Source organism: Amyelois transitella, chromosome 6, assembly GCF_032362555.1.
Source record: "Amyelois transitella isolate CPQ chromosome 6, ilAmyTran1.1, whole genome shotgun sequence".
Classification (NCBI taxonomy): domain Eukaryota; kingdom Metazoa; phylum Arthropoda; class Insecta; order Lepidoptera; family Pyralidae; genus Amyelois; species Amyelois transitella.
The window spans coordinates 5,925,788-5,944,744 of NC_083509.1; the positions used below are offsets into that span (position 1 = coordinate 5,925,788).

The following is an 18,957-nucleotide window of genomic DNA, read 5'->3' on the forward strand; positions in this document are numbered from 1 at the left end:
AATCAAAGCAATGTTGTTACATATGTTTTATTCAACTTATGAAACCATTTTATTACTATTTATTAAAAGTCAGTGCAGTGAATAACGTTAATATTAACGTATATTTATGTAGTACTATTAGAATACAATTAATATGCAAAGAGGAGGCTTCGTAAAATTTGTTTACTTTAAGAGTTGAAACTATTTTAGTTGACCTAAAACCACATAAAATGAATATCCGCGTAGAAGAAATGAAGGCAACAGTGGTTCTGTGAATTTTAAACAGGACACAATAATTTCGGTGGCCGAATCAATCAGTTTGGTGCGTCTTGGGCCTCATTGAGATGCAAGGGCTCCATTTATTACTCCGCATTCAATTTGCGGATTCTCAGTTCCTTCAAAAGAATTGTTAATGAAAACGCCTATTTTACGTTTACTTAGACGAGGTTTGGCTCAAAATTTTATTTTTATGGTGGAATAAAACGCTTTGAAATGAGATTTTTATGAGATGCCTAATCTTTTGTCTAGTTAATCTCTCTTAAATAGAAGTGCGTCAGAAGTGTATTGAGGTTTACGGTTTAATTAATATAAGGTCTTTTTCGCTTGCTTTTATTATGCCAGATTAAAAATAATATTGCTTTCGGTAAGGTTAGCTATCATCAAGATCGTCAATACAATATGTCAAATAATTTGCCTTCAGGTTTTGAGATCAGGATCAGTTTATAACAAAAACAGAAATAGTTTTAGGATGATACTATTTTAGTAATGAATGTCAACAATAGTCGCGAGGCGCAGTAATAAGCACACCAGAGCCATACAGACCTACATTTAAACATTGTGCAGTCGTTATTACGTACCCATTCAGATAATACTTATTTAATTTCGCTGCAGTTTGCTGTAATTACTTTAAGAGTTTAATCGACGGAGAAGATAATTGGATGCGATGTGAAACTTTCTGCATCTTTTTTTTTAGTTTAACTTTTTGTTTCCTTACCCTGTTGGGATAAGTACTAACAACACCTAATTTAAGCATAATATGAGTACAAACACCAGCATTACAAAATATTTCTCCATTCAAATTCATTACGCAAAAGATTACTGTTACATCTCTTCTCATTTTTGCATGTTCTTAGTTGCACTAACCACTGCTATCCTTTAGGGTTTCGCTCTTCGTACTAGCCTCAGTTATATATAAAACTTAAATTATATTAACGCAATATAATTTTAAATTATATTATGCCAATTTGAATTGAATCAATGCATAGTAAACACTAAACAAAAAACTATAGCTTAGCAAAAAGGCCGAACTAAATATTTAGTTTGTAAAACGTCCTTGCCATGCCAACAGAATATTCAGCATTGCTTTCAGGATTTGCAGATTTTGGAGCGATACGGCTCTTGTTTATTTATTTTGAAGGATTAACATGAAGCGAGCCCGAGTGCAACGCGTATGTTGGTCGTAGGTACTATTTAAACTTTGCTAAACGGTCCGCTCTGTGAAAGCCTCCGAAACTCCGCCTGCCTCACAGAATGTAGGTTAAAATAATGTTTGGGAGGATTACCGCGAAACTAGCAAATAAGTACGTGCATTTTTATTAGTAGTATAAGCGGCTGTTGCAATGTTTTCGCTAAAAGCATTGTTAAACCGTACAGTGGTAATGTTCTGTGGTATATATTATTTCCTTTATAAGTGGATGTAGAAAAAACATGAATATTTTTAAAGAGCTTTTATTTCATTACGTTGCTCTTTTGATTTTGGCACCTAATATTCATAAGTTAAACTTGATAAAAAATAGATAGGCATGTTTAACTGGCATACTCATTACAACGAGTGTACCTAGGGTGGAAGCCAAATAGAAATAAAAATATTTCATCAATAGCCTACCTACAACGGGAAATAAAGAAAAAACTTTATAAATGCCACATCAATCACTGAACAATACAAAACAAATGAACATTTGAATACAAACAAAACAAACGAAACTACGAAGCATCCAAAATAGTCATAAGCAGTCTAAACAGTGAGTGGCGTCTGGGAGCTTGTCAAAAGTTCCCCGGCAATCCCGAAGTTGCTGGATTCCGGGGATTCCGCCCGCGCGACCGGAGGTGCCGGCATCAAATACCGATAGTACGGAAGTCTAGTTTGAACGTATTAATAACTCTCTTCTGAATTATGAATATTTAGTTAATTTAAATGAAAATATACGGGAAAAATTCCATTGATTAAATTAACCTTAAAGTAAGTTCGGGATTTGTGTTATGGATGTTACGTTAAAATTTCTGTCTGTCTGTATGTTCGTACTCGCATCGCGCAAAAACTATTGCTTCGATTTACATGCAGTTTTTAAGTTGGACCAATCTTAAAAACTGGTATACAAAAATTTCCCTCCACAGAATTATCGATAAACACTCAAGACAATCAAAAAATATTGTAGTCCATCACGACTCGATGCGCCAATCATGCGGTTTTAATAGTTTAAAAGTCAACCTTTTAGGTGAGTAAAAGTAGTACTCGTACCAGTTCCACGTTTACAGGGACGCGGAAATAAGAAAACAAGAGACAAGGTTTTATGGAAAAACCTGAATATCCCAAGTCTATAGGATCGGACATATATGTAAGTAGGTACCTCAGCTTCCTCCTAAAGGTGAATCCCCTAATGGGAAAAATGTCAAGAGGATGATAACTGAAGCCAAAATTCTAATCTAGATACCTAGGCGCCATCAATTTAATCATGACAGATCTTGATGAGCTGAGTGAGACCCATGTAATTTAAGATTTCGAAAAAGGTTTAATGATAGGTAAGTACCTATGAGTTGTACGAGTATTAGGCACTTTTTGTAGTTGTCGCAGTAGCTACCCACCGTTAAAGGAATGTTCAGATTTGATATTTTGTTAACAAACTATACGTGTGCACTATCGGCTGATCTACCACACATGTAAGGAAAGATTATATGTATATAACACTTCACACATCAAGAAGTTTTTGTACCTAATTTCCTTTTTTATATTCCCTGGACATGAAAGTGTATTTCTACATTATCAATATTCTTTGAAGTCGGCCACCGTCAGTGGTACGCGGGGTGTGTTGGGATTCCTGTAAACATTATCTTAAATGGATTATACTTGTCAAAGTACCGTGTGTCATAAATTTCTCAAAATTTGTGTCCGTAGGTACTATCGTAATCGACCCTTGTTGATAATTTTTGTTTTTTAATATGAATTTAGGAAAACGAAAAGAACGATGTAAAAGTCAATAAATAACTAACAGACCCGCTATCACTGACATGTCATAGTTGTATCACTTTCATAAAGACTGCTCTCAATTATTACTGGCTACTCCACTTAAAGCAACTCGTTCAAGTACCATCTCATTAGGGTTAACGACTCTATCGCACCTTGTGATTGATGGTCTATTTTCATTAACCTTTAAGTACTGACGTGACTTAGTCACATCATGAATGGTGACGTGACGTATCTCAGACGGCTTAAGAAACAATCGAAAAGGATTATTTCTGTTTACTATTTGCACATTATTTACTTTTATTCTGAACTGTTTATTATTATTCTATTTAGGAAGTGTAAAAACAACAACATTTTCATATAAAATCAGTATTTATTTGGTACAAATTAAATAACCTTCATTTCGCTTACTTAATAAACATGTATCTTATAATCTTAGCTACAATCGAATTATTTGGATTTTTTGGCAATATTCTTACATTTTGTAATCCGTCTTAGTATTGATATTGCTTAGGTTACAAATGCTTTTCTAAATCACGCAAATATTTAGGAACAAATTACTTTTTGTCTACACAGTCCACGCATATTGTTTTTGAACAACCAAGACTAATGGGCTTGCGGCATTCAATGCAATTGTACTTAGTACGCCTTTTAAGTCTTGATGACAGATTTTACAGGTTTTTCTCGCTACTTCTGTATTTTTAGGGGGTATTGTTTCAGGCTCCGGGGGCTTATTTGGACCAACTACGCGTGCGATTGACAATCGCAACTCTCGGCAATCGATCTGTAAGAAAAAATCTGGGTCTGCCTGATCATCGTCAACATCGCTAAAATCGCCCTCAATTTCCGTTTCTATCCAAGATTGTAAAGTATTTTCGAAGTCTTCACTAGTAGCACAAACCACTCTCTTTCTTTTGCGGCTACTTTTCGATGTACTTGGTTGATCCATCTAAAAAAATACGACAAATGATGAGGTAACGTCTTAAAGACCCTTAGAAAGACACACACTAATCATGATCTGACGTCTAATAGATCTGCAACATTAATACTGACCTTACGTCTGAGAGACACTGCACAGCTCCAGAGCCGAACATGTTGTCGCGCCGCTCGCGAGCGCTCGACTGATTAATCAGCGTGTTCAACCCCGAAGCTACAGGGAAGGGCGCGGGGGTATCTTTAACACCTTTGAAATAAGGCTAATTTTTGTCAACTCGCCGTCTATGAGACACCCACGTCAGTACTTAAAGGTTAAACCAGACACGAGTTTGGATGCACTTTGACTATAGATATTGTGAGTTCCAATCGAATGAATAGATTATAATTATAATATTTAATTGAGCGTCCATCAATATGTCAGTTAGTGATAAGAAACTTATTTGTATCTGTATGATATACCAATGCCTACTTACATTTTCATAACACCTTTGGAGTAGTAGGATTTTTTATTTGGAAATAGAAATGTAGGTGTACTTGTTAAAAATAATAATTATAATACATTCTATTCCACTTAGTTTAAGAAAATCTACTTTAGGAATCTTATTATAGCAATTGTTAGATAGTTAATAGAAGATTTATAATTGTTCAAGAGAAAGTATTTTTTTATTGATTAAAGAAACGTTTTCATAACATTTGTTATTGAAAGAATCTCATTCAAATAAACCAACATTAAAAAATGTTTGTTTGAAGTCTTGGACGCGGTAGTTATATTCTTCACATTGGTCTTAAAAGCTTTTTGTTGGTTCTTCTCAGCGGCATTAGTGATATCGGATGAGTGAGGTAATGTATCGGATTTCAATGAATAATAAACGATCGGTCTTATCTAGGCCAATCGTAAGCATATTTAATGAAATTTAAGCGGCTATTTATTCTTTACATTTAATAGAAGTGTATTATACCTATTAAGATTTTGTCGTAAGTGGACTTTCGGTGGGTTCAGTAAAAGTTAGTTACTTTCTCATCAATATAATTTTTATTCTTCGAAAAAAGACTTTAGTTCTTAATTTTACGTCATGATAATACGTTATGAAAAGAAAATTCATCTCTGAAATTTATGAAACATATATTTTTATTGTTGTAACATCATGTATTCAGTGTATAAATGATTACGCGATGCAATGTCATTAAAGATACATTACCTCTTTTATCCTTGTTTAGATTGCGAATTCTCTCACAGTCCTTTGTCTCATTTAGCATTTATTTACGGCGTATTCAATTTAAATACCGCTCCTTTCGAGTTTATCGCCGGCGAAATTGTTCGAGTCGGACCTCGGTTCTATTTATTTCACAGTTTTGTTCTTGTTCGTGGTGTGGATTGGGTTTTTGATTTGAAATTTATATTGTTTAGCCGGAGAATTTGTTCCATATTTTTTGATGTTTCTCTTTAGTTAAATTAAAAGATTTTACTCTTATCTCTATAAACAAGTATTCTTTACCAATATAATAAATGCGAAAGTTCTGTGAAATATTACCTCTTCACAGTTAAACTATTGTACCGATCTGCATAACATTTTACATACATATAAGTAGTGTGAGTTCGTGAAGGAAACAGGCTACCTTTCATCCCGGTATATATTATAGTTCCCGCGGGATTTTCCAGAAACAGTTTTTGTTTTAACTTTTCAGATAATAATAACAAATATGTACATTTTAGATTTTAATCATAAGTTTAATATGGGCGAAATATACCACGAGTGAAGCAAGCTGGATCAGCATAAGTTGGCAGTGGTGTAATTAAAACTTAAAACTCTGTATTAGGGCCGCGGCCGCTTTGCCAAGTGTTGGGATTTGGGACGTGTTTCGGGTCGGCAATGTAGGGTACATCCGCGCCTGCATCAACCTTGACTAATTTCTCACTTTTGCTGATTGACACAATTTGTTTGAGTTGTTCATCAGTTCTATTCCATATTCACCATAATATGACTTCACATAAATATACATTATTTTTTAGTAACTTACTCAAGGACTTTAGATAGCCTTTATAACCTTAAATATGAGACTTATAACCTAACTCGTATTATGTGTGTTTTGTTCAAAAGTTGTGACGTTTTAATTAAAATTACAACTCGTTTTTGTGTCCGCCCATCGTACGTGTCTCATGCACGTGACATCCATTGTAATAAACTTTGTGTTAGCTGTTTTAAACCTACAGCTGAATATTTTGTTAACGCTGACGTGAGGGTCGTGTGTTTCAGTATTATAATATTCGTTGATGTGAAGGATTTTAATTTCTAATTTATAATTTTACCCATAAGTGAGGATAAGTCCCCATTATTTGTATATTTTCCCATTTTAGTAATTCTTAAAAGCCAGTCTGCAAAATCTATACATATAATAAAACAGTAAAAATATTTTGTCTGTACATTTAGTATTTTGGACTAAAATGGAGGGACACTTAGAATGAAAAATAGAAAGCAAAATTTTTTTTGTCTGTGTGTATATATGAACGCATATCTCCCAAAGTACTGAACCGATTTACTTAAAACTTTTACCAATTGCTTTGTTTTAACTCAGAAAAACATTTAAAGTTTGTTTCATCAAAATTGGTTCACTAAAAAAAGTTATGAATGAACTCAAGGCATGAGTTTGCCTGCAAATAAGTTACGAAATTTAAAATTAAAAGTCATTTATCATTGTTCGACAGCATTTTACCTATAATATATATAAATATAAGGGAAAATCAGTTTGATAATATCCTGGTTTTGCCGCACATAACATGCGTAATTCTCACGTGAAAAAATTTTTTTATAGTCTACTTTAATTTCGCCACCATCGTAGCGGCCTCGATGGTCCTGTGGTTGGAGCGTGAGATTCTGAAGTTGGCGGTCCAAGTTCGACCCCAACAAAAACAAAATAGTTTTTTTTATTAAAATATTTTATTTTGTGTTGTTTGAGTATTTTATTTTTTATTTCACATTATTGTAGATTCTACTCGAAATTTACGCGGATGAAGTCGCGGGCAACAGCTAGTACGCGCAATATATGTATTATACTAAGTATATACGAAATTACTCTGTTGAAAGTAGTAAGTAAATAATTCGAATAAAGCGGAATAATAGGGAAGATTTATAATGTTCAGATTCTGCTGTGAAACACTCTGTGGTCCAATATTTTTCCAAAAAAGTTTAATATTCAAAGCAGTAAAACTCTCGAATATGTCAATAACATATTGACATTGTGGAGCGTCGATAAATATAAAAAAGTCATTGTTATTCAGGTGGCGCGGTCGGTAATTGCCGATAGCTTTTAGCACGAGAAATGCGGGAATGGCGGGATTCGGCGCGGGCGGGACTCGGGAGTGGGACTAACGCGACGGTGGCGGGATGTAATTAATGCGCTGGCGCACTGCTGCAAAAATTAAAGGGTTAAGCTCCGAATTAACACTTCCCGAGATTTTCTACCTTTAGTTACAATGAAAGCTCAGTTACACGCGTTACATATTTATATTTTTGTAGTGACAAAATTTTTTTTTACCTAATCATATTTAGTCTTTATCTTGCCGTTGGCGACAGAGTAGCTACCTCAAATATAACGGAAAAACGACCTCTCATTTTCAAGACGATATGAAAAAAATCCTGCGGAATATTTTAAGGCGGACTTACAAAACCTTAATTCTAGTTAATCTAAATTTAAAATTTAAATGACAAAACAAGACGCTACATTGTGAAGCTTGCCCTCCCGAGGGCAGTTGGGCTCTTCCAGAAAAGGAAAGTCACGAACTCATCGCGGGGCCATTCCAACTCCCAACAAAATAAATATATTTTGCTGATTCGAGACGAAATTTGCAAGTCTGCCAAGAATATTCTTACCAAATCGTTTTCCTATAATTGGAGTACATGTGAATTTGTATTCAGTAGCGCATCCTTGGCGGATGGAATTTCGCCGTTTCGCGGGCGCCCTACTACGTCATGCGTGCTTATTGAACTCATTTGTGTTACACCGCCACTCCTGCTCACCTGTTAACTCACCCTTTATTGACTAGTTTCCCGCTCGGGGTTTACACGAGCTAGTATTATTGTTTATTTAATATTTTTATAGCACGAATGAAATATTTTATAAACAAAAATACTCAGTTGTAATTAAACATTTCTCTGTCTCTTAGCCAGCAATGCACTCGGAAACATATGTCGAAGTCTACTAGGTATGTCCTCCCTTGGGTATACCACGATCCAGAAGCGTAAAAAGCAATGTTACAGGTATGGTGGTACCTTTTCCTGATATGTTGAGTCCAAAATTGAATCAAAGTCATTAAAACACTTCACTCCAACAATATAAAAGTAGAATAGTCTTTAAATACAAAATGTTACAAGGTATTATGTCTTTACTGAAAGTTTATTATTTTTGCTGAATCTAAAATTATCAAGCAACGCCACCGGGGATTTTATCTGTTTCCCGTCTTTTACTCGGAATCCGAATGGATTATGAAATAAAGTTATTCTACTGGGAGTCACATTGCAGTGGGTGGATTTCATATTTAAATTTGAATAAAATTACTACGGTTAATTATCTATCTAAACACAGTGTTCAGTTAGTTCGGAGAAGTCAAATTAGAATAGGGCTCATGTTTTAGTGTAGAAACTTACCTACATGAATTAATTATATCTTTATAAAAGTATAAAACTCTAAAAAGAATCTAGTCGTAAAAAGGACAACAAAAATAATGGATTGGATATTCAAATAGCATATCCTTACAACCTTCAAATCTCTGGGACATCTCTGTTTTGTCGCTGGGTTTATTTAGGTTGGGTAAAGTCATTCAAATCTAGTAAACTGCGAATTTCTTTGCGCAAAACAAGTTTATATTGGTGTATTTTAGCATCATAACCGAGGCACGTGTTTGTACGGGTGCGGGTATAATTTATTCAGCATTATTTGCACAGAGCGGAGCGACCCGGATGAGGACACTCTTGCCAACTGTCTTTGATAAAAACACAAGAAAAAGCGCTAAACAACATTTATTACATATAGTATAACATCAAAGATCATCATTCTCAAATTATTTCTCGACGATCTCTTGTTTTGACTTTCTGTTCCGCTTTTAATCAATTCAATTTTAAAACTGCCTGAAATATTTAAATTTCCGGTAATTTTCTGAAAGATTTCCAAAAACGGGTGTAAAAATCAGACTTCGATTTTTGAGTACTGACTTAGTTTAAAAATGCCTTAAATTATTTCTGCGCTACGTTGGCAACATTGGGCAAGGGGCGCTCCGCGACACAGCGACAGCTCAGGGCTATCAGCTACACGCTTGGCTGCCCACGTGTGCTGAACTCTAGCCGCATGCACCCATTTCGGCATGTTTACCTCCCCTCGACTCATTTTAATAATAAGGAGCTGCCACTGTCTCACTTGAACAAGTACATTGAAGGTTGGTAGAGCCACGGGTGCTGTGGTTGTCACTGTATCACTATGGCCGATCTAGTATTGTAAATTTTCTATACGAGTTTTCAAGATTCTCAAAATTCAATGCACTAAATATAGCTTTTTTAAATCAATAAAAAATGTATATATATTGCCTTACCAATAACTTGGAGTACTGTTGTGTGTATATCCTGCGATTTCCTGATATCTTTTTATAGATTTAAGTTTAACAGTAAGTCCAATTATACTGACGGATAGTAGTAAACTGAGAAATTATTAGTTTTTGCCCCAATACGATAATTATATCTCCTTATGTACTTACGTTACTTATTGCAGGTCAAATATAATTTGAGGTTAGTATAGGAATGCAAAAATAATCATAGAAAGACACTGCTGTAGGTTACGGTTTAGAGTTTGCTGATAATAACATTCCAGTGTATCTTAAATCTAAATTTACAAGAGTGCACCACGATAGGTTGACAGGAAGCCCAAAGCTCATTTCACGGCGGCCGCACTCATATTTTACACTATCCAAAATATCTGCACCAAGTAAAAACGTTGCTTCCTACATAAAGATCTTTAATGTGGAGCGACAGAGTACACTTTTGTATGCATGAAGCACGTACAGTTTTATCATTCTCTACAAACTAGTTCCATGAAAATGTATGCTTGTAAAGCTAGGACAAAGAATGAATGCCGTTTTTCCATATTATGCAAGCTTAGTAGCAAAATACAACACCTACTTTGAAAACAAGAATAATAAATACTCATAAATTGTACGCACATGTTTCCGTAAGTTTAACTACGTACTACTACTACGAACTACTTGCGTACCATAAGCGTGGTTACTAGCATACTTACGTACTAGAAGCTGTGAAAAGATATATTGTTGATAGATAACGAAAATACAATGAATGAAATAATATCAGCATAGAAAACTTATTTTCCCAACGAATAGATCCTGTACAGAAACCTGTAGATAAACATTCTTTCATCGTATTCACACCTAAATGTTTCCACAAAAGATAAGCCTTTGCATAGAGTTTTAACGAAAAAATCTACTCCGGTAAAAATGGGTAATCGGATTTGGTCGCCCTGTGCTTGTTTAAGCTCAATATAACAAAACCACTCTATATGGAGTGCCTTTCGACATAACGGTGGATTTAAAGCCTTGAAAATCGTGCATCAGGGGCCACGCCGTATTAGAGAGTGCACTAAACCGCCTTATCTCCCCTACTTGTTTAGATAGACGCCGACGTCTTCCTTAGGATGCATCTTTAAGGAGTTCATAGATAAGATTTTATGTTCAAAATAATGTTAGGCGGATCAAATGAGAGGGGATTCGATCTCAAATATCAAAGTAGAATGCAAAGTAGTTTTCGATTACTGGTTTATTGTTAATAGAATATATTATAGTCGAATTAATGGGATGGTGAATCGGCGATTTATTATGGGGTGAACGACTTTTGTAAGATACGGCTGCTGAATTAACTGTGCCGGCGTCTTCAATTGTCTGTAAATCTGATATTTAAATGCGTGATCTCAATTCTTAAGACAGTGCAAAACATTGTCATTGTTCTTGATAAGCTGCCGAAGCGGGATTACGGAGGCATTGTTATTAGACGTTCCCATTCACGTATGATGCCAAGTCTTTAGGCGGCAGGGTGCGACGGTGGCAGTACAATCGGTGCCGAATCTGCCGTCACCTCAGCGGTGCTGGTCCACTCTGCACTCACTGACCTACATCCGCTTTGGCACCGCTCACAATCGCCGCTTCAACTTAATTGTCCCGACACTTCGCTCTCGTAACGACTGTGCTGCAATCGGCCGATTCAAGGGGGCGTTTTGAACTGCGGCTGCGACCCGTATCGGCCACGCTTTGCGCAGATATCATCCCGACAGTGGGTCAAACGGCCGCCGCAGTGAAGATGACGTTATGCAAATGTCGGCTTTGTCGCAATTCAAATGTTTGTTAGCAAAGCTTTCTCCTTTGTAAATAAATCGCATTCCCGTTCGCGCTGCAACGCGGTGTAGGTACAACACATTGTCTAGGTGCTATATTACTGGCATGGCATATAGGTATACATATAATGAAAGAGGGGGATTACAATTTGCCTTTGTGACGGCGTCGTCCAATTACATTAATCTGGCGTGCTCGTGCCGCGGCGGCGCCGCAAGCAACTTGATTAAAAATTCTATTAGTTGAAAAGCACAGACATCTTCTTAATAGATAAAGTGCACTTCGCTATTTGTAGTTTGGTGACTCTCGGTTAGCATTTTTGTTAGAATTTTAGAACATGTTCTAATGTTCAAGATAATTTATTCTACAATACATGCAATAAAGTTCATGTCAACGAGTGCACTAACAACACCACAGAAGTCTAAAGAATATGATTTTCATTGAGATTTCTGTAAGCAATTTCAGCTTTCTATTTCTATCTCAGATGTTAAAGTTACTTAAATAAGGACCATTAAATAGATGTAAGTTAGGGTAAAAAAGTTATTGTTAATGATGTATATGTCGGTAAAATATAAGTACTTACACAGTTTACACTCCGTAAAATTGAAAATCACAAATGTTTTATGCTAGTATCCCATGCTTTTATTATGTTCTGGCAACCCCTCTACCTCAGAGTGGTTGCCAGAGTGGTATAATGTCGGTAATTGAATAAAGCAGACCATCATTACCTTGGCGTCGTAATTGTTACAGCCGAAATCCGTGTAAAAACAACGCAATTTCGACAGAATTTAAAATGAGAATACTCAATTTCTTATTTAAAATACATTTTTTCTAACATCAACGGGCGGCATAGCGAGGGAACAAAGTTGGAAGAACTTGATCTGAAAGGGGACGTTATGGCGAAAGGGCAGATAAACTACGTGCCTGCACGAAAAGATTGATGAATCAATTAATGTTATGCAGAGATAGTGGTAGGCGAACAGATTTTCTGCCTATCCCTCTGGGAAAATGGAAGAAACTATGTATATGTATGGTACTCTCATCGCTTACAAGAAGCGCCTTGCTGCAATTTAATTTTCTCACATTTCAAAGAGAACAAAGTGAACAAAAATTAATATTGAACCGTCACTCTTTAGTAGTGTCATTTTATCGATAGTAATAAATCATTTCTAATACTTTTCTTAACTGGCAGAGAGTATAAAATCGGAAAACCAATTTTCATTTACACCTGCGGCCGTAAAGTTTAGCTATTGGAATGTCAGGGACACAATGATTTTTCTATTTTAAAGATGGTACGATTAGAATACCTTCTGTGTAATATAAAGTGTTTGATATTTTAAATTAATGTCTTTGGTTTTTTTACGATTACATTTTCGCTAAAGAAATATTAAGATGAACTTACAATGAATTACAATTTACATTAAACTTACATAAATACTATTTAACGTCCGTTAGAGCATTCAAATAATACAATACTTACATAACTACAAAAACATTCAATTAATTTAAATATTGACATAGAATACAATGAATTGAATGGCTTATTAAGAAATATATATATATATATATATATTTAAATAGATTTATATTTAAAAATATATATATGTTTAACCCCAAAGCGTATGTACATAGCCGTTATTCATTCGTTTTGTTAAACGGTGAAATGTGAAGTTAGAGAAATAAGAACAAGCTACAATCTTTCCGATGCGCGATACATATCGGCGAAGGTGGGCGGTCACCATTGGGTGATTTACAGCACACACCGTATCCCAACCCAAGAAACTAACGAAGAAAAAAATACCCTACTAACGAAACTCGCTGGCGCTATAATTGATGATCTAAAGCAGCTTACAGAAACCGGTTCCGGACTTTTGATCGAGTTCAAACAAATGTTAAGGGACATTCTGCAAAGCAAACTGTAGTAAAACGTTTACCGGGAATTGTTCTTTTTAAGTACACAGACAACTCTCTCTGTAAGTCGCCGACACTCGTGTGAGCTCTTTGTAAATACGCAGACATTATTTGAACATGGCTCAGCAGCCGTCCGATTTACTTCTGGCTTTAGGAGTTGGCTTGCTGTGAGATACAGTATTTTAATGGAAGTTTATAACGCAATATTTTAAAAATAATTCAGAGGCTTAGTACAATAAAATAAATGTTGGTGAGTGCATGCATGGTTTGAATAAGATTAGGTTTATGGTATTTAGAAACAAGAGCCAGTGGGGCTATTCACGAACTCTTTGATACTATACAAATCCTATCTTTTATCTCTCTCTCATCATTGAAAATTGCGTTATTAAATTGATATAGTTTATACTGCAGCTATTAATGAAAAGCATCAAGATAACTTTTAAACTCAAGCTTTTTAATTATTACAGCAGATTAACTTTCAAGTTATCTACTTATTCTTAAGATGCAATTACTGAAGTAACATGCAGCCCTTTATACCGATTGTATGATGATCACATGATCTTAATGTTAAGTGGGACGATCCCATAGAGTAGTCCAGATGCGAGAAAACAAAACAAGTCTGGTTCGCAGCTGCCGAGACAGCAGCAGTCGGCTTACACTTGTGTCTTATTGGAATGTACGGCATTCCACTACTGCTGTCTATTGCCGCCTTGCGCTGTTGTTGACCAGTGCGTCACTAAGTTCATTGTTGTTCATTTTAAATATAGTTAATAGTGAGATATAGTTTAAGTTAACAAACAAATTAAAAGCGTTACCTTTTGGGAATGTGGATCAGAACTAGCTTTTCGGTACACGTGCCACGATCGGCAGCCGCATTTAGAGTAATTTGGAGATATTTATAAAAACATTGGAGCGATCATTTTGGTAAAAATCCTTCCCATTTTATTTAACACTGGGTTAAAACTCGCCGTGGGGAGAAATAAATTCATAGAGAGGTTGTATATATAGAATATTAAGAGTAATATAGGCCACTTTATGTTGATATTATTAGTTGATTTCATTACGCATATGGATTTTTCGGTGAGAGATGTATAGTTATTAATCTATTAATAGTTATTAATACTATTTTATTTCGTAAATTCTTTCTTCATCATGATACTCCTGGCGAGTATCATGATCTCCTGGACAATAATATTGGATGAACTTTCTCATTATTTCTAGATTATCTTCTTTGCATATTTTCATTACCAAACGAGCATGCGAGTCGCTTTACATGTCGTTAATAGTTGAGTAATTTGTTTATTGTCGGCTGCTGACGATTTGACACTAGCTCTTCTATTGATATTTATTCATATTTAACGTCCTCTTCGAAGAAGCGTGTGGTTACATACTTTGCGGAAACTACGCGAAAATTTCATCAAAATATATAGCAGCAATATCGGCTTTAAAATGATTACGGCGGGATGATGGTCGTGTTCCACGCAAACAGTCGGCTTCGGCAGTTTACTTGTTGCGGTATTTAACCGACGATGCGATCTGCATAATGCGGCCGTCAGTGCCAGCGCCGCGATACTTCACCTCGTTATTATGGATTTACATTTTAACCGCATCGCCTCATTGCCTATTTTGTATAAATTAATTTATTGAAATTGCAGCCCTAAGTGTTAAAATAAACATGCTTTTAGTATTAGCAAATAGACACTTTTTGGAAGGTATTGAGTGTTCATTGATGTTGATTGCCGAATGAAATTCTTATCTGTTTCCTTACTTATTCACTGGGTCTTCATGTATACAGGGTATTGATTGACCGACTCATGTAAGAACTAGCAGGCTAAATTTATATTCGGAGAATACCTCTACTATTTGCCCCGTGCAATTACCTTTTTTGTACTAGATCCTAAATTTTTAGAGTCCATACACCATATACTACATAGACTTTTTGGAAGACACAATTGGCTGCGCTTACCACATCTTGCCTTCACAGCTAGTACAATTAAATAGGGCTGCGAACGTTTAGGAATTAATAAATCGCGGGATTATTAATTAGACTAGCGCAAACGCGCTCTCGGGTTCGGCGTATAAATCGCTGTGCACAGTTCGTTAGATATTCAAACAATGCCTTCATTAGCGCTGTAATCGCTGCGGTATTCAACCGCGTGGACTTTGTTACGGCAAATACATACATGCCTGGTCAAGTGTGGGTGTCAATTGAAATTACTACGCACCACAAACATGTCATATTCTGCAGCGCGGACCATAACTCTTGGTATGCATTCGCAATTACTGTGATAGCGAAAATGGTATGGACATAAGCTAATAGAAAATTATGTAATAGTTCCGTTGGAAGTGTTCACACTTTCTAAGCTGTAGTAATGCAATAAAACCTTGTAGCTTAATAAGCTATTAGACTGTAGGTAACGTTAAAAAACATTATTACGAAGCTGTGAAATAATGTAATTTATCATAATGATTCTAGTTATTGTCATTAATGAAAAGGCTATATAATATGTAAGTACTAGATATTTAATTGACTGAACCTGGAAACTGTTTACCCTACTTACATGTCATATTTATGTTATTTTATTTAACGCTGAGGTGATACGAGTATTTGAAGTAAATCACACTTATACCTTATATAATATCGATGTAAGACACATTAAAGATCTGAATTGCGAATGCTACGTGCATTTGAAATCAAGGAGAATTAGAAATTTAGATGGATAAGCGCACAAAATATTTAAATCTCTTTTTGTAATTTAATTGTATAAATTGAAAGTTTCACAAATTTGTTTCAAATATTATTTATCTTTCAAATAACATACTTACTTACATAAAATTACGCCTATTTTTCTGGAGGGGTAGGCAGAGACTCATCTTTCCACTTGCCACGATCTCTGCATACTTCCTTCGCTTCATCCACATTCAAAACTCTCTTCATGCAAGCTCGGCGGTTTCGGGTACTCTTTAAATAACACTTACTCATTTTAATATTTTTATAATACTACATCAATAAATAATTATTATCAATCAATGATTATATGTATGTATGTATAATTAAACCGTTAAGGCATATAAAAATAAATGGTTTATTCCACACTAACCCGCTACATCTATAGTCTATGAGAAAAGCATCATTCATAGATGCTCGTAGCTACTCTTTTACAAGATAAAGAAACTGCACCAGCTTTTAAAGGAGAATAATAATAATTCAGTTATTGAGTTTGTACCTAATTTTATTTTTTCTTTGTTTGCAGATCACATACGAGAATTTTCCTGTGGCAGTCTATTTTACCGCACGCTTTATTTAAATGAGGAGGGCAATACGCTTTATGTTGGTGCTATGTGAGTAAATATTTAATCATTTATATTAAACAATCGCTTAATTAACAGAGATCATCACTGAAGTTTTCAAATAAGTAGTTAATACTAATGCAAAACCAAAAATATTTTAAAGTGCGATGATCATTGTCAAAGTTACAACAATTCAAATATGATAGCTATGATTTAATCCTTATTTTATCGACTTATAATAATAACAAAGTAATGCTACTCTAAGACTTATCATATCCCAACTAATATTATAAATGTGAAAGTAAGTTTATTTGTTTGTTACCTACCTCTACACGTGTTATCTACTGAAACAATCTTTTAGAAATGTTGATTGTACATATTTAAGAATTTGGAGAAGGGATCTTTTACCCTGGTAAAATCTATGGTTCCCGTGGGATATGGGTATATGAGAATAACCTGTTTTCAGCTGTAACGCTAAATTCTTGCGGGCGAAGCTGCGAGTAAAAGCTACGTTTTTAAAAGAGAATAATATTATGAGCATAGAAATCGGATTAATATCCCATTTCTATGACTTTGAAGAATATTACTTACAGGAACCTCGTAAATAATTGTAGTTTGATTTGAACTTAAATCAAAATTCAGTACACTCTGTACATAAATCTTTCTCTCTCTATCTCTTTAAAATTGACAATCCATAAAATATATATATAAATATTTTTCAATATTAAATCTCATAAATATATAAATCTGAACAATGTTTTTGTCCACATTCTATTCTAAGTTAAATTAATATTGTGAAGTTGACGTTGTTGAAGAAAATGCTGCAGTGCAGTTTGTTACCGCTTCTTCTGCACTGACGCCTTGGAAGCGGCAGTAAACTTAGTTTATAAGTATTTATTTGACGTCAACCAATGTTGTTAAACCATACGTTTTGACAATTATTAAGCGGTATATAGCATCCTATAGTAATGAATAACAATTTGGAATTTGAATTTTGAATTTGTATATGAGACTTTGAACATAGTTATAGCAAAAAAAAAATTATCTGTATTTATGAATGACAAAGTCTATTGTTCCAGTGATTTAGGTTCAGGTGACTATTGAGTTAGAAATGGGCCACTGTATCCCCAGTCATCCCATTTTTTATGGTAGATTTATTGATATGGGCCACTACAAATACCTTTGCTCTTTTTGGCCATTTTCCCGACCATAATAAAGTGCTATTTGGTTGATAGTCCATCGGAGAATCCTTAATTTATATGGATTTCTATATTTTTTACACGTTTAAAATACCGGTTGTTATAAATAGTACTTTATTATCTACTTAAAATTAAAGCCATTTCTCGATTTATACGATACATTTTTCTAATTAAAAAAAATCTAGTGGACATTGAGCACTGAAGCAAACATGCGCTAACGTAGCTTTGTAATAAAATCTACTCATAATTAGATGTTATATTTACTTGTCTACTGAAAAACCAGAATGCACATAAGTAAATTCTGATAATTCGATTACTATCATCACTTAGTTATCAAGCCTGATTCAAAGCATTGTTTCTCCTCGCAATACATATCACACCCGCATCATAAACTCATCGAGATATAACCCACATAAACCAATACATAATTTACGTATATTCGAGAACAATCGCAATAAAAACCTTTGTATTTGCGACAATAACGTTATAATTCTTAGCCTTTCCCGGGGACCTGTAGCAGGCAGTAAAATATCTTAGCAAGTCGTAACCACTCCTATGCACGGCCCAAACCACACATAGGAGTGTGCGGATACGAGTAGTATTACTGCAATAGTTTTTCCAATTATTTGTTACTTTCTTTGGCCTTTTTTGTAACATTATAATTATATGATTTGGCAATATTTATGCACCTGTATAATTAGTGTCTTATTATTTTCATTTGGCGCAACCCTCATGTACGAGAAATGTTCAAAGAACATTTATTACATAAGTTGCACTACTTTAGTACCAAAAACAGTGTCTGGCAAGCGGAGTGGCATCATGCACAAGCCAATGCCTGTATCGCTCGGGCCTAAGTAATACGACACCGTCAATAAATCCTGCAGTGAACTGTTGTAAAAGCCGCTTACTAACTCTGACCGTTTGGGACACATAAAACTTTAAATTTATTTTTGTCTTGCGCCGGCGACATATGTAGTTGATAGGTTTAATCGTAAAGTGTGAATTGCATCTTTAACAAG

General features: G+C 34.9%; 1 protein-coding gene across 1 annotated transcript in view; it reads left to right on the forward strand.

Annotated features, from left to right (window-relative positions):
• The window catches only part of LOC106131354 (semaphorin-2A), a 46,671-nt gene that overhangs the window by 15,381 nt on the left and 12,333 nt on the right, over window positions 1–18,957 (forward strand). The window contains exon 2 of the mRNA XM_013330439.2: window positions 16,703–16,790. Within this exon, the coding sequence (XP_013185893.2) occupies window positions 16,703–16,790 (88 nt within the window). The remainder of the gene's footprint in view (window positions 1–16,702; window positions 16,791–18,957) is intronic.